The sequence below is a fragment of the Delphinapterus leucas genome, chromosome 19 (assembly GCF_059928025.1).
Source record: "Delphinapterus leucas isolate spDelLeu-1000000601 "Yukka" chromosome 19, BTC_Dleu_Yukka2, whole genome shotgun sequence".
NCBI lineage: Eukaryota > Metazoa > Chordata > Mammalia > Artiodactyla > Monodontidae > Delphinapterus > Delphinapterus leucas.
The window spans coordinates 58,297,987-58,323,722 of record NC_143147.1 but is presented as its reverse complement, the minus strand read 5'-3'; the positions used below and the strand labels follow the sequence as shown (position 1 = coordinate 58,323,722).

At 57.4% G+C, this 25,736-nt stretch overlaps 3 protein-coding genes and 1 long non-coding RNA gene across 10 annotated transcripts; 2 read left to right on the top strand and 2 right to left on the bottom strand.

Moving 5' to 3' along the window:
• Positions 1 to 1,614: 1,614 nt before the first annotated feature.
• RFNG (RFNG O-fucosylpeptide 3-beta-N-acetylglucosaminyltransferase) lies at positions 1,615 to 8,204 on the bottom strand. 2 transcript variants are annotated; one of them, XM_089901526.1, is made up of 8 exons: positions 7,843 to 8,204; positions 7,131 to 7,179; positions 6,461 to 6,563; positions 6,175 to 6,328; positions 5,785 to 5,873; positions 5,530 to 5,695; positions 4,870 to 4,955; positions 1,615 to 2,660 (listed from the first exon to the last, which is right to left on the bottom strand). In XM_089901526.1, exons 1-8 carry the CDS (start codon positions 8,122 to 8,124, stop codon positions 2,531 to 2,533), a joined length of 1,059 nt encoding a protein of 352 aa, XP_089757652.1. In that variant the 5' UTR covers positions 8,125 to 8,204; the 3' UTR covers positions 1,615 to 2,530. The 2 variants fall into 2 exon arrangements, with proteins under 2 accessions (XP_089757652.1, XP_022444989.1); XM_022589281.3 differs by lacking the exon at positions 1,615 to 2,660 and adding an exon at positions 3,826 to 4,796 and having other exon boundaries at positions 7,843 to 8,203.
• On the top strand, positions 8,190 to 13,406 carry GPS1 (G protein pathway suppressor 1). Of its 6 annotated transcripts, none has more exons than XM_030762090.2 (15): positions 8,249 to 8,296; positions 8,472 to 8,675; positions 9,173 to 9,265; positions 9,754 to 9,935; positions 10,374 to 10,538; positions 10,661 to 10,796; positions 10,899 to 10,976; positions 11,159 to 11,216; positions 11,653 to 11,738; positions 11,956 to 12,050; positions 12,159 to 12,264; positions 12,345 to 12,425; positions 12,509 to 12,646; positions 12,717 to 12,851; positions 12,934 to 13,406. In XM_030762090.2, exons 1-15 carry the CDS (start codon positions 8,264 to 8,266, stop codon positions 13,006 to 13,008), a joined length of 1,665 nt encoding a protein of 554 aa, XP_030617950.1. In that variant the 5' UTR covers positions 8,249 to 8,263; the 3' UTR covers positions 13,009 to 13,406. The 6 variants fall into 6 exon arrangements, with proteins under 6 accessions (XP_022444985.1, XP_022444983.1, XP_030617950.1 ...); XM_030762089.2 differs by having other exon boundaries at positions 11,156 to 11,216; XM_022589277.3 differs by lacking the exon at positions 8,472 to 8,675 and having other exon boundaries at positions 8,190 to 8,296.
• A 165-nt stretch (positions 13,407 to 13,571) lies between these two features.
• DUS1L (dihydrouridine synthase 1 like) lies at positions 13,572 to 20,808 on the bottom strand. The gene is made up of 14 exons (XM_022589280.3): positions 20,567 to 20,808; positions 19,459 to 19,705; positions 18,881 to 18,989; positions 18,316 to 18,366; positions 17,789 to 17,901; positions 17,152 to 17,234; positions 16,843 to 16,946; positions 16,471 to 16,615; positions 15,753 to 15,849; positions 15,578 to 15,666; positions 14,993 to 15,138; positions 14,467 to 14,504; positions 14,135 to 14,210; positions 13,572 to 14,033 (listed from the first exon to the last, which is right to left on the bottom strand). The coding sequence occupies exons 2-14, from the start codon at positions 19,693 to 19,695 to the stop codon at positions 13,894 to 13,896; spliced, it is 1,428 nt and encodes a 475-aa protein (XP_022444988.1). The 5' UTR covers positions 19,696 to 19,705; positions 20,567 to 20,808; the 3' UTR covers positions 13,572 to 13,893.
• Positions 20,763 to 21,428, top strand: LOC111182676 (uncharacterized). The gene is made up of 2 exons (XR_002646786.3): positions 20,763 to 20,877; positions 21,029 to 21,428. It is a non-coding gene; the product is annotated as an uncharacterized LOC111182676 (long non-coding RNA).
• The last annotated feature ends 4,308 nt before the right edge of the window (positions 21,429 to 25,736 follow it).

Below are 25,736 nucleotides of genomic sequence, written 5' to 3'. Positions count from 1 at the left end.
CTTGAATTGCTCTGGTGACACTGTTGGGAACTCTATGATAGTAGAAGCGTGTATCTGTGGCTGGGCTCTGCTGTGTGTCCCACGGATCCATCTGTTGGTCCCAGTGCCAGCATCACAGTCTCCATACTGTAGTTTTGTGAAATGAAAGTCATATTTTTATGGCAAGACAAGAGATATTCAAACAAAAAATCTTCTCTGCTCTTTGACCTCCCTTCTCCCCTCACTGTGCATCGTGTATCTGCATTAGGCGTCAGGCAAACCTCCCCCATCAGCAGGAATACCTGCTCAACTGTAAAGACCAACATTCTCCTATCATCAACAAGACAACTCCTTAAGGGATAGCATTTTTTTAATGTTTTTTAAAATTAATTTAATTTAATTTATTTTTGGCTGTGTTGGGTCTTTGTTGCCACACGTGGGCTTTCTCTAGTTGTGACGAGTGGGGGCTACTATTCTTTGCAATGTGCAGGCTTCTCATTGCAGTGGCTTCTCTTGTTGCGGAGCACGGACTCTAGGTGCATGGGCTTCAGTAGTTGTGGTTTATGAGCTTTAGAGTGCAGGTTCAATAGTTGTGGCTCACGGGCTTAGTTGCTCCATGGCATTTGGGATCTTCCCGGACCAGGGCTCGAACCCGTGTCCCCTGCACTGGCAGGCGGATTCTTAACCACTGTGCCACCAGGGAAGCCCAGGGATAGCATTTCTTCCTGATCTTGTATGGGGTCACGTGACCCACCAGGATGACACTTAGATCTGGATACGTCATTTGATGTACAGCCTTCTGTCTTAAAACTTACATAACTGTGCCTTGACTTCTAATGGGTGGAACAGTTCTCAGAGCTGTCTGAGATGCTCTTCCTGGGTTATAATCCTCAAATTTGGTTCAGATAAAAATTTGCATTTCTTTCTTAGATCGACAGATTTAAAACTTTTTTTAATATTAAAAAAAATTTTGGCTGCCTTGGGCCTTTGTTGCTGCACACAGATTTTCTCTAGTTGTGGTGAGCAGGGACTACTCTTTGCTGTGATGTGGGGGCTTCTCCTTGCACTGGCTTCTCTTGCTGCGGAGCAGGGGCTCTAGGAGCGTGGGCTTCAGTAGCTGTGGCATGAAGGCTCAGTGGTTGTGGCTCTTGGGCTATAGAGTGCAGGCTCAGTAGTTACGGCGCACAGGCTTTGTTGCTCCATGGCATGTGGGATCTCCCTGGACCAGGGCTCGAACCCGTGTCCCCTGCACTGGCAGGCGGGTTCTTAACCACTGCGCCACCAGGGAAGTCCCTACAGATTAATTTTCCGGCACTTCATAGTAGGTCTTGAAGTCAGGCTGTGTAAGTCCTTCAACTTTGTTCTTTTTCAAGGTTGCTTTTCGTTTGTTTGGTTTTGCGGTACGTGGGCCTCTCACTGTTGTGACCCCTCCCGTTGCAGAGCAACAGGCTCCGGACACGCAGGCTCAGCGGCCATGGCTCACGGGCGCAGCCATTCCACGTCATGTGGGATCTTCCCGGACCAGGGCACGAACCCGTGTCCCCTGCATTGGCAGGCGGACTCTCAACCACTGCGCCACCAGGGAAGCCCCAAGGTTGCTTTTTATATTCTATGTGTTTAGCATTTCCATATAAAGTTTAGATTCAGCTGGTCAGTTTTTTTGGTAATGTGTTTGCTGATTTTGGTACCAGAGTAATGCTGGCCTCATAAAACGAATTGGAAAATGTCCTCATCTATTTTCAGGAAGACTGTGTGTAAGATTGATGTTATTCCTTCCCTACATGTTTGATAGAATTCACCAATGAAACCGTCTGATCCTGGAGATTTCTTTATGGGAATGTTTTTGTTCAATTCAAATTATGTAATAAATATAGGGCTATTTCAATTTTTAATTTCATCTTGGCTACTTTTTAAATAACATCTTTATTGAGACATCACTCACACATCAAAAAGTGTACAGTTTTGAAGTGTGTAATTCACTAGTTTTTTTTTTTTATTACATTCACAGAATTGTGTAACCATCACCATAATCTAATTCCAGAATGAAGTTAATTCCCACTGGGTTTCTTGCTTTACTCTGCACTGCCCCCTACTGTTTCCATGTTCTCGGAGTCTCTGGGGCCAAGCCTCACCTAGTTAAGCCTCAGCTGGGGATGGGCACGTCTGGCAACTCAATTTTTTTCACCGTTGTTTGCGTGTCTGAGAATGACCAGGAAAGTAGGTGTCGATTTTGGGGTTACAAATAAGTTTTATCATGTGGGTGAATTTGGAAACACAGAGTCTGCAAATAACGAGGATTGACTTTTCATCCCCTCAAAGTAAGCCCATATCCATCAGTGGTTATGCCCCATACACCCCAACTCTCCCCAGCCCTGGGGAGCTGGTCCATTTTGCAGGTCACCATTCCTCTGTGCTTGCTCAGTGCCTGGCATGCAATTACATGGGATGGACTGATGCTGAGTAAATAGTTGTCCAAAAAAATGTTAGATGGAGGTGCTTCCCTGGTGGCGCAGTGGTTGAGAGTCCGCCTGTCAATGCAGGGGACACGGGTTCATGCCCCGGTCTGGGAGGATCCCACATGCCGCGGAGCGGCTGGGCCCGTGAGCCATGGCCACTGAGCCTGCACGTTCGGAACCTGTGCTCCGCAAGGGGAGAGGCCACAACAGTGAGAGGCCCGCGTACTGCAAAAAAAAAAAAAAAAAAATGTTAGATGGAGGGCCAAGTACACACAATTTAATTTTGAACCTTAATTAACAAAATTTTAACTTTGATTATACATCTACTATATGTGTACTATATGACATATTTTGTTATTTGTAAAATAACAAAAAGTGGGAAAAGAAAAAAACATTTTTATCAATTTTTGCACTTTTCAGGGACAATCACATAAACATTTTAGTGTGTTTCCTTCCAGGCTTTTTTCTCTCTGAACAATAAATGGACTGCCCACTTGGGCAGATCATGCAGCCTCAGGGTGCTAGCCAGTCCCACCTCCCCTTAGAGGGTGCTGGAGGGCTGGGGGTGACTATTTCTCTGCACCTGGTGAGGGAGGAGTCTGTGCCTCCGAGGTGGTCGAGCCTGGAGATCCAGACCTGAGGCGGCTCCAGCTGGGGGAGGGGCAATTTGGTCCAACTGATGCTGTCCTGGGTCTGTGCTGTGTGGATGCCCCAATGGGCTGTGGTCTGGGAGGCTGTGTGTGTCTAGGTCTCGGGGGCTGTTACACATTCACATCTGGGAATGTGAGGGGAGGTGACTGCTGAGCATGGACAGTTCCCAGTGACCTGCCATAAACCCCTCTCCAAGGGACCTCGGTCTGACCACTCAGCCCAAGCTGACTCCAACCTGCTTACTGGGTATTGCTGGCCTGCCCTACACACACACACACACACACACACCTGCCCACACGTACACAGCCACACACGTTCGTACCCACATGCATACGTTTACACAGCAATTCCCACATACACGCACGCACACATGTGCTCACCCATGCACATACACGTGTACACGTCTGTGCATGCACGCACACACGCTACTTCCACAGTGTGCTGAAAAAGCAAGCATGACACTCAGGCAGTCTGCCTCCTGGGGCAAGTTCTGTCATGTTTCCATCATTCCCTGCAGGCCCCCTGCCCCCCGCCACATACTCTTCAACTCACACTGAAGAGCCCAGTGGGCAGCTTAAGGCTTGGCTGCACTGGCAGTGCGGTAAGGAACGCAGATCTGCCTGGCGTGGAGCTGGTCTGGGGCAGAGCCTTCAGGGGGAGGAGCTGGATGCTGTGTGGCCCTATCCGGAGCTGAGCTGCCAGGTGCCACTGGTTAATTAAGACAATGACCGACAGAGAGTAACAATCAAGGCTTTATTCACTCGTTGCAATAGCAGAGCGAGAGACCAGAAGGCAAGCGCTGGCTCCCCTTGTTCTGTTTCCTCCTCCCATGGAAAGGCACCGTCAAGGTCAAGGTGGGTCAGCTGGTGGGATGGGGATGCCTCACTGCAGAGAGGGCCTGACACAAAAGGCTCCTGCTGTTTCATGGACTTGGGGCCCAGGGTGCAGGAAGGAAGGACCAGTACTGAGCAATGAGTCAGAGTGGAGAAAAGTTCAAGTTCCCTCAGTAAGAACCCCTTGGCCGATGGCCCCCAAGAAGGTGGCCTCTGAATGGAGATGCCCTGGCTAGCAGTAAGCTGTGCCCAAGAGCACAGCCAGCCAGAGGGCCTGCATCCTTGAGTGCAGCTCCCCTCGGAAACAGAGAGGCCCTGTCTGGGCTCCAAAGCCTGGTGTGGGGAGGGCGGCTTCTCAAGAGAACGGAGCGTGAAGCATCTGTAATCACTTTTGCTAAGCTGCAGCATCTCACACACACCCTGGCCTGGAGTCCCCTCTCCAACAGGTGAGGGGAGCAGGACGGAGCCCTGGGAGTCAGATGTCAGCCCCCTCCCAGGTCGCCGGACCCTAGGGTGAGACCCTTCCTGTGAGAGCTGGGGCTGGGCCCCTGGGCAGGCACACAGCGCTGTCCTCCTCTCCCACAGTGCCAGGTCACCCGGGCCTGCCCGGGGCTGTGGGGAGGCCTCCAAGCCAGCTGGAGTATTTGCTGGGCGCCCTTATCTCCCTGGATGAGACCGTGACTGTGGCCGCCTGGAGCCCAGGAGGGGACAGCACTGTTCTTGCTCCCTCAGGCAGGCGTCACCCACTTGCACCTGGGGCAGAGCCAGAGGCACATTTGGGTCGGACGTCGAGGTTCACCGAGAGGTGAGGTCACTCTGCTTCTGCTCAGGACACCAGTCCGTGTCCGGGTAAAGAAGGCAGTGGACGGACTTAAACCTGGGAGGGAAGTGGGAGTCAGGCTGCAAGACGGGTGGGCTGGCCCCAGCACTCCTCCCCACTGCCGGCTCACCGCGTGGGGTCCTGCTGCAGGCTGAAGCCTCCGGCCACGTTCACCACATTATGTGGGTTCTCAGGACCCCCATAGCTCAAGGTGACCTGGGAGAGAGGAGGAGGAAGAGTCACTCTCCGGGCCAGTGCCTCCCACCCCATCCTTCACAGGAGATACCACTCGGCCTCCTGGTTTCCTAGCGCCTCCCACTCAGCGCTCTCAGGGCAGGCTCAGGAAGAGCACTGAAGAGTGATGGGGGCTGAGAGACGTGGCCAGCACAGAAGACACCTCAGGGAGGTGGCTGGTGCATGTGTAGGGGCGAGAGGTCCCCAACCCCCTGCCCAAAGCTGATCCCCCCTCCCTGGGCCAGGTCTGTGACTCCTGTCACCCCTGAACCACTGCCCATGGCCCGGGTGCCCTGGGCCCACCCACCTGGGAAGGCGCAGCAGCTGTTCTTTACAAAAGAGCCCCCGTATGAGCCTGGGAGCCCCCTACAGCCAGGACCCTGGGTCACAGCAGCCAGGGTCCAGGGTCCACGGCAAAGTTGCCGCAGCGCTGGAACCTACCCCCGCCCTGAGCCCTTGTTCAGCCGGGAGCCCATCTGGGTGCTGGGGAGCCAGGTGGGGGCAGGGGCCCGAGGCAGGGACACCTGCGGAGGCAGCAGGGGCCCAGCACGCCTACCTGCTGGAGCAGGGTGTCGGGCGGCAGCCTCTGCAGGCTCTCCAGGTGGGAGTGGAACAGCGAGCTGTGCAACAGGCGGGCACCCAGCAGCCCCTCCACAATGTAGCCCACCGTGCAGTCGTCCGGCAGCCGCACCCGCTCGGCTGTGCTCATGAAACTGCCCAGGCTGGGGAGCGGAGGGGGGACAGGTCAGTGCCTCCCTAGCCCTGGGCAGCTCCATCTGCGGCAGCCAGCGCCTGCCTGGCCTTCACTCACCTGGCCCATGGGCTCATCTTGAGTGCAAGGCCTCTGCTCAAGCAGAACCCGGCCCCTCCAGTAGCAAACCAGAACTTGACCGTGGTTACCTGAAGGGAAAGGAGCCACCGATCAGGTCTCTTCACCCCAACTGTTCGTCTGGGCACTCCAAGGGTCGTCCCCAAGCTGCTCCTTAATGACTCCCTGGTTAATTGGCAGAAGCTTCCCAGGGCACAAGGACACCGGGGCTTCCACAGCCCAGTTGCCTGTGGTCCCAGCCCCTCCCGCAGCCCCACCTCACTTACCCCGGTTCCTGAAACACTGCATCTGGGTGGATCGGGCACCTGTCCCAGCCCTTCCCTGCTAGGGTCTCCATGTTCTCAGCAGCCCCTCCCCGGCCCCAGCACTCACGGTTCCACCTCCTTGGACCCTCTCGGTAGCCTCGATGGGGTGGTCCAGGCTGGGCCGCCCCAGGTAGACGTCTTGGCTGGGTGAGAAGGTGGACAGCAGCTGCAGCAGGCCTTCGGGGTTTACGTAGTTGTCATCGTCCACATGGCAGAACCACCTGGGAACGTGCAGTCTCTAGAGTGAGCCGGGCCCAGGGGGTGGGGGTGGGGGAGCCCCTGGCCCAGGTGGGGGCCCGGACTCTCACTCAGCCCTGGGGTCTCCAGGGGGCATGGGCGTGGCCACCACATACTTGCGTCCAGACTCAATGAACTTGTCGTATTCCACTGACATCTTGCAGCACAGAGCCTGGCGTGTGTGCACAGCTGAGCAGTTGGTGTTGACGACATGGCTGCCTGCCCATTGGAGAGATGGAAGCATGAGGGCTGGGGTGAGGCCTGCTGCCAGCCCACCCCACTGAAGTCGGGCAAAGTGCGGCTAGCTGGTCGGCACAGGGCCTGTCCTGTTCAAGGTCCGGAAGTCGGACCCAATCACAGCTCTGTCTTGACCTCCTTCAGCTGATCCTGTTGCTGCCCTCCGAGGTCCGGGCAGATGACGACCACTTGGAATCTCACGGGAGAAAACCCACCAGGAAATAGGACTGGGGCGGGACCACACTGCTCTGGGCAGGACTGGAAAGGATGGTTCCCTGCTGGCCCATCTTCAGGGGACATGACTCCAGCCAGAGGCACTGGGAAGTCAGCCAGTGGCTGAGGGAGGCAGAGTATGGCTGGTAGGGTGGGGCCCTGGACTCCAGGCTCTGTCCTCTACCAGCTGTGTAGTCTTGGACAGGTGCCTTAACACCCCCCCCCCCACCCCGGGCCTTTATACACAGCAGGGATCCATGTGGCACTGAACCAAGGGATAGCTGAGAAGGAGGCCCTCAGACACGCCAGCAGGGCTGGGCTGGGGAGGGCACTCACCTTCCTGGAGCTGTAGCTCAGGGTCATCTCCGTCGGTAAAGATGAACGTCTATAGAGAAATAACCTGTGAGGTTTCAAGAGGCACCTCCCAGGGACTCTGGGCCTGGCAGGGCCTTGGCCCTGTGAGCAAGGGTGAAGCTGGAGAGGCAAGGGTGGGCTTGGAAGGGATGGGGTCCAGGAGAAGGGAGGGCGGTGTCCCAGTGACAGCCTGCTAGTACCCTCAGCATCCCCAGTGCTGCTGGGGCCAGGCTTGCTCTTGCTGGAGGAGTTTCTGTGGTCTCAGCCCAGTGTCAGCTGGGAAAACCCACCCAAGCCTGGAGCCCGAGGAAGGACAGGAAAGGGTGGGCACTGAGGGTCCTGGGTCTCTGTATACTCAGGCCTGCGGCCTGACTGCCATGCTAGGGACACAGCGGTGGGTAGGGGGTCCTGGGGTGGTTATCCTGGGTGGGGTCCAGGGCGGGGTTGCCAGTTTGGGGATGAGGGCGCGGGGTCCCAAGGCAAGGATGCCGGGGTAGGAGTCCCGGGTGGAGGATCCCGGCGGTGGAGGTCCTGAGGGCGGAGTCCGGGGGGCGGCTGTGCCGGGACTAGGGATGGGGGAGGTCCCGGGCCCGGGGTCCCAAGGTCAGGAATCCGGGGAGCTGGGATCTCAGGGCATGGAAGGGTGCCGGGGGCGGGGGTCCCGGGGTCCGCGGGGTCTCGGGACGGGGCCCACCTGCCGTCGGGCCCGGGAGATCCAGGTGCGCAGCAGCAGCCCCAGGCGCGGCCCGTGGTTCTTCCGGGTGGTCTTGACCGCGATGAAGACGTCGTCGGGCCGCAGGCGGGGGGCGGTGGCGGGACGGGCAGGGGGAGCGTGTGGGCCGGGGCCGGGGTCCGGGGCCCGGGTCGGGGCCAGCGCGGGCGCGCGGGGTAGCGGCAGTGGCAGCAGCAGCAGCGCGGCCAGGGCCGCGGCCAGCGCGAGGCAGGCCCGGCACAGCGCCCCCCGCGCGCGGCTCATGCGGCCGCGGGACCCGCGGTCACCGCCCGGCCAGGAGCGCCGCGGCCCCTTTAAGAGCCGCCCCGCCCACGCCACGACCCGGAAACGGCGGCTGCGCTGCCCCGGAAGTGAACGGCGCGCCGCGGCGGGGTGGGCGAAGATGCCGCTGCCGGTTCAGGTGTTTAACTTGCAGGTAACGAGCCGCGGCCGGCGGCCCCCCGCGCTCCCGCCGCTGGGCCTGAGCGGGGCCGGCCGTGCGCAACCCCCCGCGCGGCGTCCTCCCTGCGCCCGGGCTCCGGCCGCAGCGTCCCGCCCGTCGGCCCCGGCAGCCCGGCAGGCCCGGCGCGCTAACGCTCTCTCTCCTTCAGCAGCCAGCCAGCTCTGTGTCAGGGTCGGGGGGTGCAGAGAGTCAGGACAGAATGCGGGGTGGCCCGGCCCCCCGCGCGGCCGCGTCGTCAGTGGCAGATGTGCACTGCGCCCCTCCCAGCGGTAGGTCAGAGCTCTTCCTGCCGGGCACGGCCGGGGACTTCAGCCTGAGCGCCAGCCTGTCGGCCTGTACGCTGCTTTATGAGGTACCTTCCAGGATAGGGGCCGGGACCAGCCCGCACGCCCGCCGGGCCGCGCAGGGCGCCCGGGCGCCCCCCTCCCGCCTCCCGGTCCATCGGCGGTACTCGCCCGGCGCTGCGGCTCCGGCTGCTCAGCCGCGCCTGGGTCGAGGCCGCCCGTGTTTTCCCTATGGCTCGGAGGAGGCTGCGTCAGGACGGTGGCTGGGAGCACGTAGGGACCCTCTGGGGTCCCTGGGTAGTGGTCTTTCGGCTCTGGTTCCCGCCCCACAGATGGGCCATCACGATCGGGCTGAGCGTTCTGCTCTTGAGCCAACGGCCTTGCTAGGAGCCCCCTCCCTGATGTGGCGGCGCTGGACTTGGCGGGCAGTGGGGAGGGGCTCGGGGGACAGGATCCCACCCACCCGGGAGATGGAGGGCAGAGCTGAGCTGGGACACAGTGAGGGTCACTCGCCCTCCCTGGGCGTCCCCTGCTCGAGGTGCCAAGGTGCTGGCCCGTGTTGCAGGGAGCTGTGGAGCCTATGCAGATTGATGTGGACCCCCAGGAGGACCCGCAGAACGCGCCCGATGTCAACTACGTTGTGGAGAACCCCACCCTGGTACGGAGCCTGGCGGGCACTCCTGGAGCGTCGGGGACTGCTTGGGGGTGTCGGTCCTGCTGGGAGGTCCAGGCTAGGCTCCCCACTTCCACCGCATCTTTTTTGACTTAGAAACTTTTAGGGTTTCTAGTTGCGCACTTATAATGGGTTGCTAGTCGGTTCCAGACCCTGCACCTGCTTCTCCCCCACACGGAGGAGCCCTGTGTGCCAGGCCCCCCTGCAGGTCGAGTCTCACTGCGAGGGCAGGGCTTCCTTGGGACCCAGCCTCCTCACTGCTCAGCTTGGTGACTGGCTGCCCACGTGGCTCCGGCCGTTCACCCCCCAGGGCAGAGATTGACTCCAGAGGCCCTTGCACTGGCCCATCCCGAGTGGCCTTTCGTCAGCCCCTGGACAGTGGTTTATTTGGTGCCCACATGCCACTACTCCTGACTCACTGGCTGGGGTTTGAGGTCTAGGGTCCCAGCTTGCACAATCCACCCCGCCCCCAGGATCTGGAGCAGTACGCGGCCAGCTACAGTGGCCTGATGCGCATCGAACGACTGCAGTTCATTGCTGACCACTGCCCCCCGCTGCGGGTGGAGGCCCTGAAGATGGCCCTGTCCTTCGTGCAGAGGACCTTCAACGTGGACATGTACGAGGAGATCCACCGCAAGCTCCTGGAGGCTGCCAGGTGAGGCCAGGGCTCAATGAGATGGGGCAGGGGTTGCGTGTACTATATGGCCAGCCTGGGCAAGGGCCTTCCCTATGCTCCTGCAGTGCCTGGCCCCATGACACAGTGATCTGGCTTTCTTGTTGAAAAGCCAGGAGGGGCAGAAACGGCCCAACGGGCTAGACTCTCACTCTCCTCGCTGAGAATTCAGGCTCCCTCCACATTTGCATGCGTGTGCAGTTCCAACACTGAGCAGAGCCTGTGGAGACTGCAACGTGCTTTTTGCTTCTCAGCACGGCTGTGTGACTTATTTCTCGCTGGGCTCTCCCGCCAGGCTGCGGGCTCCTGCTGTCACAACTGCCCCTGTGCCAACTGGGCGCCCTCCCAGTGGGGGTGAGGGCCAATGGGAGGCAGCTGCCCCCCTGCACACGGGCCCCTAATGGCCAGGTCCTCCCTCAGGGAGCTGCAGAATGCACCGGATGCCATCCCTGAGAGTGGTGTGGAGCCCCCACCCTTGGACACAGCCTGGGTGGAGGCCACGCGGAAGAAGGCCTTGCTGAAGCTGGAGAAGCTAGACACAGATCTGAAGAACTACAAGGGCAATTCTATCAAGGAGAGCATCAGGTGTGCCCAGGGGGCTGGGGGGCAGGCTCCATCAGAGGGAGCATCAGGTGCACCCTTGGGGTGGGGGGTTGGGCAGCCAGGCCCATGGACTGACCGGTGTCCACTTGCGGCCGGACCCACAGGCGTGGCCATGATGACCTGGGTGACCACTATCTGGACTGTGGGGACCTTAGCAACGCCCTCAAGTGTTACTCCCGGGCCCGGGACTACTGCACCAGCGCCAAGCACGTCATTAACATGTGCCTCAACGTCATCAAGGTGGGCCCTGGGGTGGGTGGCATGGGAGGGGGGCATAGGGCAGCAATGCCCGTGGGCCGGGAGGCGGCGCCCCAGGCTGAGTGCATTCCACCTGCCCACCAGGTCAGCGTCTACTTGCAGAATTGGTCTCACGTGCTGAGCTATGTCAGCAAGGCCGAGTCCACCCCGGAAATTGCCGAGGTAATGATGGCTCTGTGCCCCTTGGAACTTGCCCTAGGATCCCTAACCACTCCTGGCCCTGGTGGGCCTTGTCCTCCTGGAGTCTGCCTCTGCAGCTCTTAGGCTGGGGCCGGGTGCCTGGGGGTTGATGAAGGTATGGAGGGCGGGGGGTTGCTCACATGTGCGACCTTCTCCTGCAGCAGCGTGGGGAGCGGGACACCCAGACTCAGGCCATCCTCACCAAGCTCAAGTGTGCAGCAGGTGAGGGCCCTGGGGCACAGGGGCAGGAGGGCAGCCCGGGTGATCTCATCCCAGCCAGGGAAACCCACAAGCCCCACACCTGTGCTGTACCTGACACCTACCCAGCTCAGGTCCCCCTTGGAGGCTAGGGAGTGGTGAGCAGTGGTTGGGAGTAGAGGCAGTGCCTTCTGACAGGGCTGCCATGGCTGGTACCCCTGCTCCCACCCCTAGCCCGTCAGCTGAACAGCTCGGGTGCCCTCTGCAGTAGGAGTAGCAGCTGCTCAGCCTCCCTGGGCGCCTGGTTCACGGAGAGTGCTGCCGGTGCTCACTGGCGAGGTTACTTCTCACTTGCCAGCGTTTCTGCCCCAGGTGCGCGCCCGTTGATGGCCCCACAGGGCCCTGGCAGCTTCCTCTGGATGCCGGGCTTCATCCTTTTTCCCCCTGCCCCCCCTGCCAGGCCTGGCTGAGTTGGCCGCACGCAAGTACAAGCAGGCTGCCAAGTGCTTCCTGCTGGCTTCCTTCGATCACTGCGACTTCCCCGAGGTGAAGGGCGTGAGGGTCTCTGGGGAGGAGAACTTCACTGGGGCTTGGGAAGCAGGGTGAGGGCTCGAGAGTTGGGCTTTCTGTTGGGCGGTCACCCCCATGGGGTTCTAGGCATTCTGAGTGGGTGGTGGGTGAGGTAGGGTGGACCCAGCCCAGACTTCTGTACTGACTGCCAGTGACCCCAGGACTCTGGCCCATCTCCCTTCTTGCTCCTCAGCTGCTCTCCCCCAGCAACGTGGCCGTGTACGGTGGCCTGTGCGCCTTGGCCACCTTTGACCGGCAGGAGCTGCAGCGCAATGTCATCTCCAGCAGGTGGGTGGAAGGTGGGGTACTGGGCACTGCAGCCCTGCTCCTGTGCCCCCAGCCACCTTCAGGCGGGTGGGCAGGCAGGGCCGGCTCTGAGGAGTCTGGCATCTGCAGCTCCTTCAAGTTGTTCTTGGAGCTGGAACCACAGGTTCGGGACATTATCTTCAAATTCTATGAGTCCAAGTATGCCTCATGCCTGAAGATGCTGGACGAGATGAAGGTGAGGGGCCTGGCCTGGCTTGGAGGTGGGCGAGTGCGGAAGGCCTGGGGCGGCTGTCCCTAACTGGCTCTCCTCGCCAGGACAACCTGCTCCTAGACATGTACCTGGCCCCCCACGTCAGGACCCTGTACACACAGATTCGCAACCGGGCCCTCATCCAGGTAAACGCAGGGGCAGAAGCTGAGGCCAAGGCAGGGTGCTATGGATGTGTCTGTGGGTAGCTCATGTCCCCTTTGCTCTGCAGTATTTCAGCCCCTACGTGTCAGCTGACATGCGCAAGATGGCCACGGCCTTCAACACCACAGTGGCGGCGCTGGAGGATGAGCTGACGCAGCTCATCCTGGAGGGGCTCATCAACGCCCGCATCGACTCCCACAGCAAGGTGGGCAGCCTCAGGGCTGTGGGGTGTGGGAGGGAGACCCTGGGCCCCACTGAGCCCTGCACCTCCACAGATCCTATATGCCCGGGACGTGGATCAGCGCAGCACCACCTTCGAGAAGTCCCTGCTGATGGGCAAGGAGTTCCAGCGCCGTGCCAAAGCCATGATCCTGAGGGCGGCTGTGCTACGCAACCAGATCCATGTCAAGGTGCGGGCAGGGGGGCCCTGGGGTTGGGGGGATGGGATGGGCACACGCGCCCCTCTGGGCTAAGTGGCTGTCTCCACTGCAGTCCCCTCCCCGGGAAGGGAGCCAAGGGGAGCTGACGCCAGCCAACAGCCAGTCCCGGATGAGCACCAACATGTGAGGGCACCCTCGGCCTCCAGGATGGTCTGCACACCTTCCACCCTGCCCCACCCCCCACCCTCGGACTCCTGGGCCTCCCATCTGCTCCAGCAGCACTTCCAGAGGTGTTGCCTGTGGCCCACTTGTAGGGGCCTGGCTGCTGGCTGACGCTAGCCCTCAGCCCCCTGCCTGGGCTTCATGTGCCCGGATTCTTGTGCCCCCCCTTCCCCCTTGCTGCACCCTGTGCTGGGGGTGCTGGGGAGGAGATGGGCTTTCCTGGAAGGAGAGGCCTGCTGGGCTCACGCACATGGCGCCTGGGGCCCCCACCCGGCAGCACTGTCTCCCAGCCTCTACGTTGTGTCATTTGGGGTTGTAGTGTTGTTGTTGAATCTTAGTCCATTAAAGGGCAGCCTGAGAACAGCCCCTTGCACCACTCCTTCCTGTCTCCGTGGGGCCCCCTGGCCCAGTCCCCACCTCCTGGGCTCCCCTTTCTCACATTGCACTTGGCTTTGCAGGGCTGAGGCCAGTGCGTGGCCCTCCTTTAAGCGGGTCCCATGGTTAGGAAGATGATGGCAGGCGGCGCCTTGCTCATTCCCCTGTTGTGAAGGCCCTATTGACCCCGACGACACTCAGGTCTTAAAGAACCTGAGTGGGAACGTCGTGTCTTTGAAATGATTTATTGTTCATCTTGAACACACGTGGGCTGTGAGGACGGGGCAGGTCCAGCCTGGGAGCCTGCTCCCTGGTGCAGCATCTCTGGCCCCCAGCATGGGCTGAAGGGAAGACCAGCTTGTCCTTCCGTGTGAAGTAGCAGGAGGTTCCCTGAGTAAAGGAGTTTCCTTAAGTGGGACGTTTCAAGGCTTCAGCAGCAGGCCTGGGGGGTGGCACATGGGGCTGCAGCTGCCCTTCAGGCCAGGGCACTTCCCATGACCTCCGGGAAGCCACCTGGTTCTCCAGGCCTGGCCTGCTGTGGTTCCTGCAGACGCGGCTGGGCCCCCTTCCAGGCCAGAGACTTCTCTAGTTTGGTTTTAAAAAGCAGTCCATGACCTGGCAGAGGGACAAGAGGAGGGAAATGGGGCTCAGGAGGCTGAGGGTCCACTGCCCACTACAGTGGGGGCGGGCGCCCGGTGGCAGCGGGCGCACCTCACCTGGACAGTCAGCCGTCTCTTTGAAAGCTCGCTTCTTGCAGCAGCCCCGGCACAGGTTAAACACACACCTGTTGCCCTGGACACAGGAAAGCATGTGAGCCTGGGGCTAATGCTCCTCCCCTGGCCGGGCTGCAGCCTGAGTGAGTGGGCCCCAAGCACAGGTGGGGCTCTGCTGAAGATAGGCAGAGCCCCTTATGCGACAGAAGCCAACCCACCTTGGGCTGTGCCAGGCTGCCCCCAAAACAGACAGGGAGAGGACCTCTTGCGCAGGTCCCCACCCCTCCCGGGGCTGAGCTCTACCCTGGGCGGTGTGGCTAGAAGGACGGACTCACCTTTGGGTTTCCACACTGATCACACTTTGCATATTTTGCTGGGAAAAGAGCAAAAGGAGGTGCTGGTTGAACTAGGTGAGTCCACCCACCACAGCCATCTCCTACATGTGGCCCCTGGCAGGTATCCCTGCTCCCTGCGGCTGGCCAGGCCAGGTGGCTTGCAGAGGGCAGAGGACGTAGTACTCAGGATTGCGCTGGGAAACCTCATCCCATCTGCCCGAGATGCACGGGCTCCATGCCCACCACCTCCCACTTGAAGGTCCTTCTTGGGAAAGCCGCCCCAGGCCCCACTCCCTTCCTCTCCAGCTGCCTCAGGGCAGCAGCTCAGGGACCGCAGCAGGCAGGGAGGCTGACTGGCTGTGGCCTCGTGGGACCCGCCAGTCTCCTTGGGGGGCACATGGAAGGGTCACAGGGCCCTTCTTGGTGGACTCTCCATGGCTTAGGAAGCAGGAGAGCCACCTGACCCTGGGGGACCCGGGGCGGGGGCTGGCCACCTCCCAGGGCTCCAGTGGTGGGAGCATCTTACGCTTCAGTGAGGGGTCGAAGGTCTTATGGGGGTTCCTCAGTTTCTTCTTCTGCTTGTTCTTGGACAAGACGTCTGTACTGCCCTCCTCCTCCTCCAGGGCCCGCTTGCTACGGGCACCCCCGCTCTCCCTGCTCCCGTCCCTGGGCCTGAAAGGGAGAAGCAGTGGGCAGAGCTGAGGGACACTCATGAGAGGCAGCCCGCCAGCTGCAGTCCCCGGGTGAGGATGTGTGCAACTCCGCTGAGGCCCCAGCAGCCGGCACAGAGGCTGGGACACCAGTGTCTGAGCCACTGAGTCCTGGGCGGGGCTGTGGCTACAGATGACAGCCTAGCCTCACCTCAGAAAAGCCAGAGGAAGCTAGGGAGGGTCAACCTCTTGACCCCAGGGCAAACCCACTCAGGATCAGAGGAGCTTAGAGAAGCATCTTATGAAAAAAGCCTAAACATAGGCTGACAAGGAAGAGGCCCCTGGCCCCTGAGGGATGAAGCACCCCAGCCAAGGGGGGCAGCAGGCAGAACAGCCCCCTCCTCCATGTAACCCTCTCGCACCCCCCCACCCCCCTGCCAGCCCACATGTGGGAGGCTCACCCTGGCCGGAAGTAGGGCTGGCAGATCCAGTGGAAGAAAGGCAAGCCGCCTGAAGGCTTCTCTCCCTCCTTCTGCCTGGATATATCCTCCTGCAAAAGCCCAGAGGGCCCTCGGTTAGAGGCCCAAGGCCCAAGCCTCTAGCCTCTTTCCCACTACACATCAGCCCAGCACCCACCTGACACCGCAGCTTCAGCTCCTGGCTCACTGCGGCAATGCCCTCCAGGGTCTTCACTTTGGCGAGCTCCTCTCGAAGCTGCTGATGCACCTGCAACCTGATGCAGACGCCCCATCACAGAGCCAACCCGGCACCCAGCTCCCAACCACCAACCCTGAGCCCTGGGCACAGAGGAGCATGGTCTCTCCTCCCACCCAACCTCACCATGTCACCGCGGCCCTCCCAGACTCGGTGGCAGGTGGTTTTGTAAATGTTTGTGGAGAGCTCGTCTTAAAAACCCCAATGCAGGGCTTCCCTGGTGGCACAGTGGTTAAGAATCCTGCCAATGCAGGGGACAAGGGTTCGAGCCCTGGCGTGGGAATATCCCACATGCCGCGGAGCAACTAAGCCCATACGCCACAACTACTGAGCCTGCGCTCTAGAGCTCGCAAGCCACAACTACTGAACCTGCGTGCCACAACTACTGAAGCCCGCGCGTCTAGAGCCTGTGCTCCGCAACGAGAAGCCACCACAATGAGAAGCCTGCGCACCTCAACAAAGCATAGCCCCCGCTCGCCGCAACTAGAGAAAGCCCACACGCAGCAATGAAGACCCACGCAGCCAAAAATAAATAAATAAAATAAAATTTTTTTAAAATTTAGGAAAAAAACACAAACAAACCCCAATGTTCCAGGCAGGCCTCAGACCAGACAGCGTTTGCCCTGGGGGGGCAACTCACGTGTGGTGCCACAGCTTAAAGAGGTGGGCCCGGACGTAGGACAGAGGGCAGGGGTGCTGCCGCACGATGTCCAGGTACTCCTCGGCCAGCTCCCACACAGCAGGACTGCGGCCCTCGAACAGGGCAGGGTTGTGCAGGTTTCCCTCTGCAGAAGGAAGGCAATGCAAGGCTCAGGGGCCCCCGTGCCTCGCCACTCCAAGGGCAAGGCTGGCCACTGGCCTAACAGCTCTGGCCCATCAGGCAGATGGAGACTTCAGTGATGACAGCGTGAAGCCCGAGGCTCTGTAGCTGGGCCAATGGTGCCATGATGCAAACAGGCCCCTCCAGCATCTGCCAGTGGTGGCCCAGCTGTGGGCAAGGGCACAGCCTCACCTGCACTCATGACCCCTTGCACCCCCGTGTCCTGGATGCAGCGTTCCACGTCCCGCAGGCACTGGATGTTCCCATTGGCAAACACAGGGATGGCCACTGCCTTCCTGTCGGGGAACAGGATGGGCAGACACTCAGAAGGATGCTGTTTCCCCCCACAACCCTGGGGGGAGGGCCAGGCCCCCAAACTCCATCTTCCCACTGTGCTGTTCACCCCCAGGCCCAGCACCCCTCCTGGTGCCCAAAGGGCTGAGGGCCTTGCCTTGGGGCTGGGCTGTCTCCCTGCCCTGGGTTCACCCCGTGTCCACTTACCGCACAGCCTTGATGTGCTCCCAGGACGCGGTGCCCGACAAGGGCCCCTTCTGCTCCTTGGTGCGCCCGTGGACAGTCAGCAACTAGGACACAGCAGCACCTGGCTCAGTCCCACTCTCAACTGCGGCCCCCAAACCAACTCCAGGGGACCCTCTGCCTTCAGCTTTTAGGGTATCAACTTCCCACGCAGAGCAGAGGAAAGGCCGCCCTGTGCCTCGCTCACTCAGTGCTGCACTTGAGGCCAGCTGACACCCTGGGGGTGCTGCCTGGGGCTTGCACGTCAGAGCCAGCCTACTACGCCACCCAGGATGTGGAGGTGAGAGGCCCAGACCCTTTCAAGGGCCGGTCCTCTCTGTAGTGGCAGCACCCCCGCTGCCCAAGGCCAAAGGTGTGAGGGAGGAACAGGCACCATCCTGACCCCAGGGCTGGTGGGGGGTGGGTGGGAAGAAGGTGGTTGAGGCCCAGCACCTCCCCCTGCACAATACTGGCCTCCTGGGCCCAAGCATGGGGCTCCCCTCCCCTCATCAGGCCTCACCTAAAGGTCACTGATTCCTGCCCACCCCAGAGGGTAAACCCTCAAGGGGCACTCCTGGAGGCGGGGGAACAGTGCAGGGCCCTGGGAGCCCATAGCCCTCACCTGGCAGCCAGCCTTTTCCAGCATCTGGGCGTACCTTACGGTCTTGTCAATCTCTGGGAAGACACGGATCTTGCATGTGACAGGGACAGAAAGTTTTTCGTGGGCTAGCAGAACTAGGGAAAGGCAGAGTCAGCTCCTGAGAGAACTGTGGTGCCACCTTCAGGCAGGGTGTGGGGACCCACGGCTAAGCCCCCAAAGGAGCAAAGGCCCTGCAGACGCCCCGCGCTGGCTCCCTCTCGATGGCAGCTGAGAGTCGCACCTCTGACCCTAGGGCACTGGAGAGGCCAGGACTGGGTGGGCGAGGATGCCGCCCTCCAGCACCTACTATCTGGTTCGACGGGGGGACAGCAGGAGCGGGACAGGCGACTTCACAGCCACCTTCTACAGTGGAAAGGCGCGGGGGTTGCCACAGCCAAGAGGACTCTGCCAGCCACTGTCCTCTACTGAACCCTGCCAGGCTGTCTCAGGCTTGCCACCCAACCACAACGTGGCCCCAAGTCCCCGCAGGTAGTGTGTGGCCAACTCACTCATTCTTTGGAGGAGGTCCCACTCCTCCTGCAGGAAGGCGCCATAGTGACCTGCGAAGAACAAGCATGCCCTCTGCAACCCCCTCTCGAGTCCACGTGGGCCTCGAGCTGCCTGGCCAGGTTCTATTAGCCCGGCGGCCTGAGCTCAAGGGTGCTGAATGGAATGCCCACCCCACACGGTCTCTGACCAACCAGCAACTCCTCAGGCCCAGTGAGGGAGAAAGGCTGAAATGCCAGGGCAGCAGCCACTGGTCCCTGAGGCAGCACGAGGGCGTGGTGGGGACTTTTCAGCAAAACACATTTATCCAGAGGGAGCCCAACAACTTCCCAGGACGTGATGAGCCCCTGACAGCCAGCTGAACCCTGTCCCCCGCCCTCAGTGCCTGAGAAGGGCCACTCTCCAGAAGGAGGAGCAAAGAAAGGGCCGGTGACCGCCTGAGCTGCTGCCATCAGAGGCAGGGCCAGGCCCCTGGCCAGCTCAGCCACACACTGGGCACCTCTGGGCTTGGAGTCCACCCCAGCCAAAAGCTTGTGCAATGACACAGACCCCAGGACGGGAACTCACCTCGCTTGGCTATCATCTGTGGGCAGCCCAAGTTCAGGTCGATGGCATCGCAGTAGTCCTGAGCCAGGAGAGCTGCCTGGACGAACACCTCCGGGTCATTGGCACAGAACTGAGAGAGACATGAAAGTTACCATGAGCCCGAGCCAGTCCCACACGGGTTCATAGGCGACCAGTGGGGGTGTTGCCCGAGGGGATGACCACAGGATGGCATCCTATCTGAGATGTTTACAATTTAACCAAGCTGGGATGCGTTCCCATGCCACCACGAGAGCGAGTTACAAATTCACACAACTCTCCCAGTTGTAGCAGAAAGCCAGTATCACTGACTTTGCGAAGAGCAGAGCCATTCTCTCTAACTGTTCTGATAAAGAGGGAGCACTAGGGGTGATGCTGGGGAGGGGGTTGCGAATCTTCCATCACACCCAGGTCGTCCGTTCACCAAAAGCCTGAGGCAGCTCCCAGGAAGAGGTCAATCTCTGGGAGAACTGGCCCACCCCCGCCCCTCCGATCTCAGGAAGCCTTTTCCGGAAAGGCCCAGGGAGAGGTGCTCGGCCAGCATTCTGGGCTGGGCTGCCCACCTGCACAATGAGAGGCCGGTCCTCGGGGCACACGTCGCAGTACAGGTTCTCCTTGCGGTAGTTGGCATCTCGAATGAAGACCTGGGCGTGCAGCATGGGTGTGTAGCACAGCTGGGCCCCGTGGCGGCGGCTCAGCAGCCTCCAGGCCAGCTCGCTTTGGTCCACCATGGGGGCCACCACGTGGCGGGCCCCCCCCAGGGTACAGCTCCAGAACTCGAAGCCCTGCAGCTTTGGCATCGTCTCCACACTGAGGGGTAAGACCAGGGGCTCAGCCGCGGCCAACGGAGCGCAGGTGTAGGAGCCGACCCTCCTCGAGGCCGCTCCAGTGCTGCCCGATGGTCACAAATGTGGACACTAAGGATGTCAGCTGGTGCAGGCCAGGAACTGAAGCCCCAGTGCCGGTTGCCTTCCAGTGGAAACCTTGGTCAGGTCACTCAACCTCTCTGAGCTTTAACCCCTTACTTCTTAGAGGAATTAAGATGTCTGCCTGGCAGGACTGGCGTGAAGAGTAAATGGAACAGTACGTCCTGTCAGTGCCCAGCCCAGAGGAGGCTACCTTAAAAGGCAGCTACGACCCAGAAGACTCGGGGACCCCCACCAAAGCAGGACCATCCAGTGGCGACACTGCTGGAAGCCTGCAAAATGCCTGCCCTCCCTGCCCACCAAGGGGCCCAGGGCAGTCACCTGGACACTCTGTGCTCTCCTCTGGGTGCCAGGTTTATAAAAGCACTAAGAGTACTTTCCCCTCTGTCTTATCTTACCTATGCCCGGCCATCCTTATAGGAGCCACCGTTCCCTACAGAGGCTTAACAGGTGGTAGCCGAGAAACGAATACAATCCGAAACACCGGAGAACGGACTATGAGGGAGGCTTACTTTCAGAGAACACTCACCTCCTGTACCTAGTTTGGGAATTATTAAGCATGGTCATCAGCTTAACAACTGCCTAAGTGCCCAGCTGTGGGTTTGAGAATTTCGGAAATTGTTAAGTTACATGTAAAAATCACCTAGGTCGCCAATGTGTTGCCCAGCGGGGCACCCTCCACCCCCACCCGAAGGAAGAGCCCCGGGAACCCGAGAACCGCGGGTCAAATCCGCAGGGAACCTACTTGGGCGGACCCGGGCCACCTGAGCGCCCGAGCCAGGCTGAGGCTCCTCCCGACGCAGCTACGCCCTTCGGAGCCGGGGGCGGGGCGAGGCGGCCTGGAGCTCCGGGGGTGCGGCCGGGGTCCCGCGGGGTGCGGTTCCTGTGCTCGCGCCGCGTCCTGAGGCCGCCACACCTGGGTTGCCGCCGGACCGCAGCCGAGCTCAGAGCTCCGCGCTGGGTCCGCCGGAAGGTGCTCCGCCAGGGAGGTCCGGGCAGCCCGCGGTGCGGCGAGAAATGCGTCCCCGGGAAACCGCGCCCGGCGGCGGAGGGGCGGTACGCGGGGTCGGGGGTCGCAGGGCGGAGGTTGGCTCCGCCCGGCGCGGTGGGGCGGGTTCGCGGGGGGCCGGCCGGGCAGGGAACGCCGAGAGTCACCCCTCGCTCGCGGCGGGTGTCGCCCGGCTTGAGCTCCCGCCTTTCCCCGCAGAGGAGCTCGGAGCTAAAGTCCTAGTCTCGGCCCTAAAGTCCTCGCCTCGGCCCCGCGCGCGGAACCTCGTAAAAACCTTCGAAGGACCGAAATCGCCGTTTTATCGCGGAAGGCAAACACTGCGCGAACTTCCTGGTTCCCATAGTGCGACGCTCGGCTGCCCAGACCCACAGAATTCTTCGTTTTAAACCCAAGACGTGCGAGTCACCTGCTTAGCAAATATGATCACAAACTTACCTCCTGCTTGTTCCCCTAAACACCCTCTTCTCTTTCCTAAAGAAACCGATTGGTCTTCTCTTTCCCCTCCCTCCCTTTCTCCTATTACCCCTACCTCTGATTACTGCGTGCACGTCTTCTGTACCCGCCAGAGGGTGTGAATACACTTTGCTTTCTTCCTGTTCACCTGTGTTTTGTCAATTTAATTTTCAGGACCTCCAAGCACAGTCCCAAAAGGGAAGAGGGAAAATTTTTCCTCTGGCAGAACCAAGTTTCATTGTATCATTTCATCCTTAAGTATTTCAACATACCCAAAGGACAGGAGTTTTTAGAGAAACAACCACAATATCATTAACACACCTGAAAAATAACAATTTCCTAATATCAAATATCCATCCTTGTGTGTCCAATATGGCAGCCAGCTGTCATATCTTGAGTGCTCGAATGTGACTGGTCTGAATTAAGACGTGCTGTAACAGTAAAAAGACACACCAGATTTCAAAGATTTAGTGGGAAACAAAAAAAGTAAAAGAATTCATAATTTAAAGAATATTGATGACATGTTGAAATAATATTTTATATTAAGTTAGGTTAAATACATTATTGAAAATAATTTTATCTTTTTATCTTTCTCAATGTGGCTACTAGAAAATTTATATTTATGTATGTGGGTGGGATTTCTGAAATAGCAGATTGAGGAGCTCACCAAATCTCATCCCCAAAAAGCAGTGATAAAACTGGGCAGAACTGTTAAAAGCAACCATTCCAGGACTCTGGAAGTTGACCAAAGGCATACAATATTTGAAAAGCACTTATTAAAAAAAAAGTACTGGACATCTGTAAGAAGAACAATGGGAGTCTGTGGAGTTTTAGTATTGAACTACTTTTATTTCCTCCCTCCCCACGGTAGTTCCACCAGAGCCAGGTAGGCCTTGAGGACCTCAAGTTCCTACAGACACTGGAGAGAGCTGGCTTGATTGGGGGAGGGGGAAAGCCCCAAAGAGCAATTGCAATCACAGTAGCAAACAACTGGGTAGAGGCCTGTATCTCAGCTGCCTGAGGCCATGATAATGGTTGGAGCAAGCAATAGTCCAGCCAGAAAATTTTTTTTTTTTTGCGGTACGGGGGCCTCTCACTGTTGTGGCCTCTCCTGTTGCAGAGCACAGGCTCAGGACGCGCAGGCTCAGCGGCCATGGCTCACGGGCCCAGCCGCTCTGCGGCATGTGGGATCTTCCCGGACTGGGGCACGAACCCGTGTCCCCTGCATCGGCAGGTGGACTCTCAACCACTGCGCCACCAGGGAAGCCCAATACTGTGTCTTGAATATCACAGCAGTCTTCCTTATTTTCCGTGGGAATGGGCTGTCGCTTAGTACGTCAATCACCTCTTATGGACATGTAAGTGATCTCTGATATTTTGCAACTTTAAATAATGCTGCAATGAGGGACTTCCCTGGTGGCGCAGTGGCTGGGAGTCGCCTGCCAATGCAGGGGACACGGGTTCGAGTCCTGTTCTGGGAGGATCCCATGTGCCACGGAGCAACTAAGCCCGTGCACCACAACTACTGAGCCTGCGCTCTAGAGCCTGTGAGCCACAACTACTGAGCCCACGTGCCACAACTGCTGAAGCCCGCATGCCTGGAGCCTGTGCTCCGCAACGGGAGAAGCCACCGCAGTGAGAAGCCCGTGCACCTCAATAAAGAGTAGCCCCCACTCGCCACAACTAGAGAAGGCCTGTGCGCAGCAACGAAGACCCAACACAGCCAAATAATAATAGTAATAATAATGCTACAATGAATCTGCTTGTGTATGTGTGGTTTGGTTTTTTACAAAAATTGCTGTAGATATACATTTAGGATAAATTACAAGACGTGGGAATGCATAGGTAATCTTTCTGCAGATTGCCAAATTCCTTCCAGAGGATTTGTGCTCTTTTGCATTGCCACCAGCAGCGCACGAGTCCCTGTCTCCCCACAGCCTCACCATCAGAGGATGTAGGCAGTGTTCTCAATTTGTGCCTGTCTGATGGGTAAGGTATGAGACAGCTCAGTGTGGTTGTCGTTTGTATTTCTCTTAGAATGAGAGAAGTGTCTTATTATGTTAGGTGCCTAAGTGACTTTTATTTGGTGTATATATATATATAAACTTTTAAACAGATTTATTGAGGTATAATTAACAGTTTAAAACTGCACATAAGGTGACAAGGAAATAAGTTTTTACATGTATGTAAACAGTAAAACTACCACAATCAAAATAATGGAAATATTTATTATCCCCCATGCTTCCTCTACCCCTTTGTAAGTCCTCCCTTCCCTCCCCCCTCCTATCCCTAGCAAACACTGATCCATTTTCTGTTGCAGATTAATTTTCCTTTCTAGAACTTTGTATAAATGGAGTCATATTACATAGACAGATGGTCCCCAACTTATGATGGTTCAACTTATGATTTTTTTTACTTTATGATGGTGTGAAAGCAATACACATTCAGTAGGAACCATATTTCAAATTTTGAACGTTGCTCTTTTCCAAGCTAGCAATATGCAGTCTGGTCCTCTCCCATGATGCTGGGCAGCGGCAGCGAGCGCAGTCCCCAGTCAGCCTGTGATACGAGGGTGAGCAAGCATCCTGGACCCAGACAACCATTCTGATGTTCACTGTCAGTATGGTATTTAATCCGTTACGTGAGATAGCCAACACTTTATTATAAAATAGAGCTTGTGTTAGATGATTTTGCCTCACTGCCCACTGATGTTGGTGTTCTGAGCACATTTGAGGTGGGCGAGGCTCAGCTGTGATGTTCGGTAGTTTAGGTGTAGCAAATGCATTTTCAGTTCACGGTATTTTCAATTTATGATGGGTTTATTGGGCATAATCCCATCGCAAGTCAAGGAAAAGCTGTCCTCTTCTCTGGTCTGGTGTCTTTCACTCAGCATAATTATTTTGAGATTCATCCGTGCTTCTGTGTGTATCAGTGGTTCATTCCTTTTTGTTGTGGAGTGGTATTCCATTTCAGAAATGAACAATTTGTCTGCCTATTCACCTGTGAAGGATTGTTGTTTCTAGTTTTTGGCTATTCCAAATAAGGCTGCAGGAAACATTCACGGACAAGTCTTTGTGTGGACATATGCTCTGTTTCTCTCGGGTAAATGCCTAGGAGTGGAATGGCTGGGGCATATGGTAGGTGCGTTTTGAACCTTTCAAAGAAATCGCCAAACTCTTTTCCAGTGTGGTTCCACCATTTTGCATTCCCACCAGCAACGTAGAAAAGTTCGTTTCTCCACATCCTCCCCAACACTTGGTATGCCTAATTTTAGCCGTGCAAATACGTGTGTGATATCTCAATGCGCTTTTAAAAAGATATTTATTTATTTGGCTGCGCCATGTCTTAGCTGCGGCTTGTGGGATCTTTCCTCTTTTTTTTCCGGTACGCGGGCCTCTCACTGTTGCGGGCTCTCCCGTTGCGGAGCACAGGCTCCGGACGCGCAGGCTCAGCGACCGTGGCTCACGGGCCCAGCCGCCCCACGGCATGTGGGATCTTCCCGGACCGGGGCACGAACCCGTATCCCCTGCATCGGCAGGCGGACTCTCAACCACTGCGCCACCGGGGAAGCCCTGCCCATATCTTCTTGACTTTGTGTTTTGTGTGGGATTTGTTCATTTCTAAGTTGTCCAATTGTTTGGCATAAAGTTGTTCATAATATTCCCCTACTAGCCTTTTAATATATGTAGAATCTTAGTGATGTCACCTCTGTCGTTCCTGATACTATTGGTAATTTGTGTTTTTTCTATTTTTTTTCCCAGCTCAATCTGTTTTAAGGTTTATCAATTACTGGTCTTCTCAAAGAAGATTTTAATTTCATTTTCTGCTTTTCTGTTTCCTATTTGACTTTCACTCTGATATGTATTATTTCCTCTATTCTGCTTAGTTTGGGTTTCATTCGCTCTTCTTTGTTTAGTTTAAGGCAGAATTTGAAGTCATTAATTTGAGACATTTCTTCTTTTTTGACATAGACCTTTATTGTTATGTATTTCCCCTACACTGCTTTAGCTGTACACTACAAATTTTGGCATGCCGTCTTAATTTTCAGTCAGTTCAAAATACTTTGATTTCTCTTCTGATTTCTTCTTCAACCCATGGGTTATTGGAAGTATGTTATTTGGTTTCTAAATATTTGAGGATATTCTAGAGATCTTTTTGCTATTGATTCTAATTTTATTCAATTATGGTCAAAGAAAATACTTTATAGAAGCTGAGTTCTTTTCAACTTATTGAGGCTGGTTTTATGACACAAAATGTGAACCATCTTAGTAGATGTTCTATGTGAATCTGAAAAGAATGTACATTCTGCTACTGTTGGCTGGTCGGTCTATAAATGTCAGTTGGTTGATTGTATTGCTCAAGTCTTACATATCCTTACTGATTTTCTACTTGTTCAGTTATTGAGAAGGGTTTTGGGAATCTCCAACTGTAATTGTAGATTGCCTGGTTTTTT

Coding starts and splice junctions, on each gene's coding strand:
- GPS1 (XM_030762089.2), top strand. CDS start 8,264: ATGCCGCTGCCGGTTCAGGTGTTTAACTTGCAG. Junction 10,797..10,898: donor TGTGCCTCAACGTCATCAAG/GTGGGCCCTGGG, acceptor CCTGCCCACCAG/GTCAGCGTCTACTTGCAGAA. Junction 12,647..12,716: donor GCATCGACTCCCACAGCAAG/GTGGGCAGCCTC, acceptor GCACCTCCACAG/ATCCTATATGCCCGGGACGT.
- DUS1L (XM_022589280.3), bottom strand. CDS start 19,695: ATGCCAAAGCTGCAGGGCTTCGAGTTCTGGAGCTGTACCCTGGGGGGG. Junction 18,990..19,458: donor ACCGGCCTCTCATTGTGCAG/GTGGGCAGCCCA, acceptor TGTCTCTCTCAG/TTCTGTGCCAATGACCCGGA. Junction 17,902..18,315: donor GGACCTCCTCCAAAGAATGA/GTGAGTTGGCCA, acceptor GCCTTTCCCTAG/TTCTGCTAGCCCACGAAAAA.
- RFNG (XM_089901526.1), bottom strand. CDS start 8,124: ATGAGCCGCGCGCGGGGGGCGCTGTGCCGGGCCTGCCTCGCGCTGGCC. Junction 5,696..5,784: donor AAGATGAGCCCATGGGCCAG/GTGAGTGAAGGC, acceptor TCCGCTCCCCAG/CCTGGGCAGTTTCATGAGCA. Junction 4,956..5,529: donor CCGACACCCTGCTCCAGCAG/GTAGGCGTGCTG, acceptor CCTCTCTCCCAG/GTCACCTTGAGCTATGGGGG.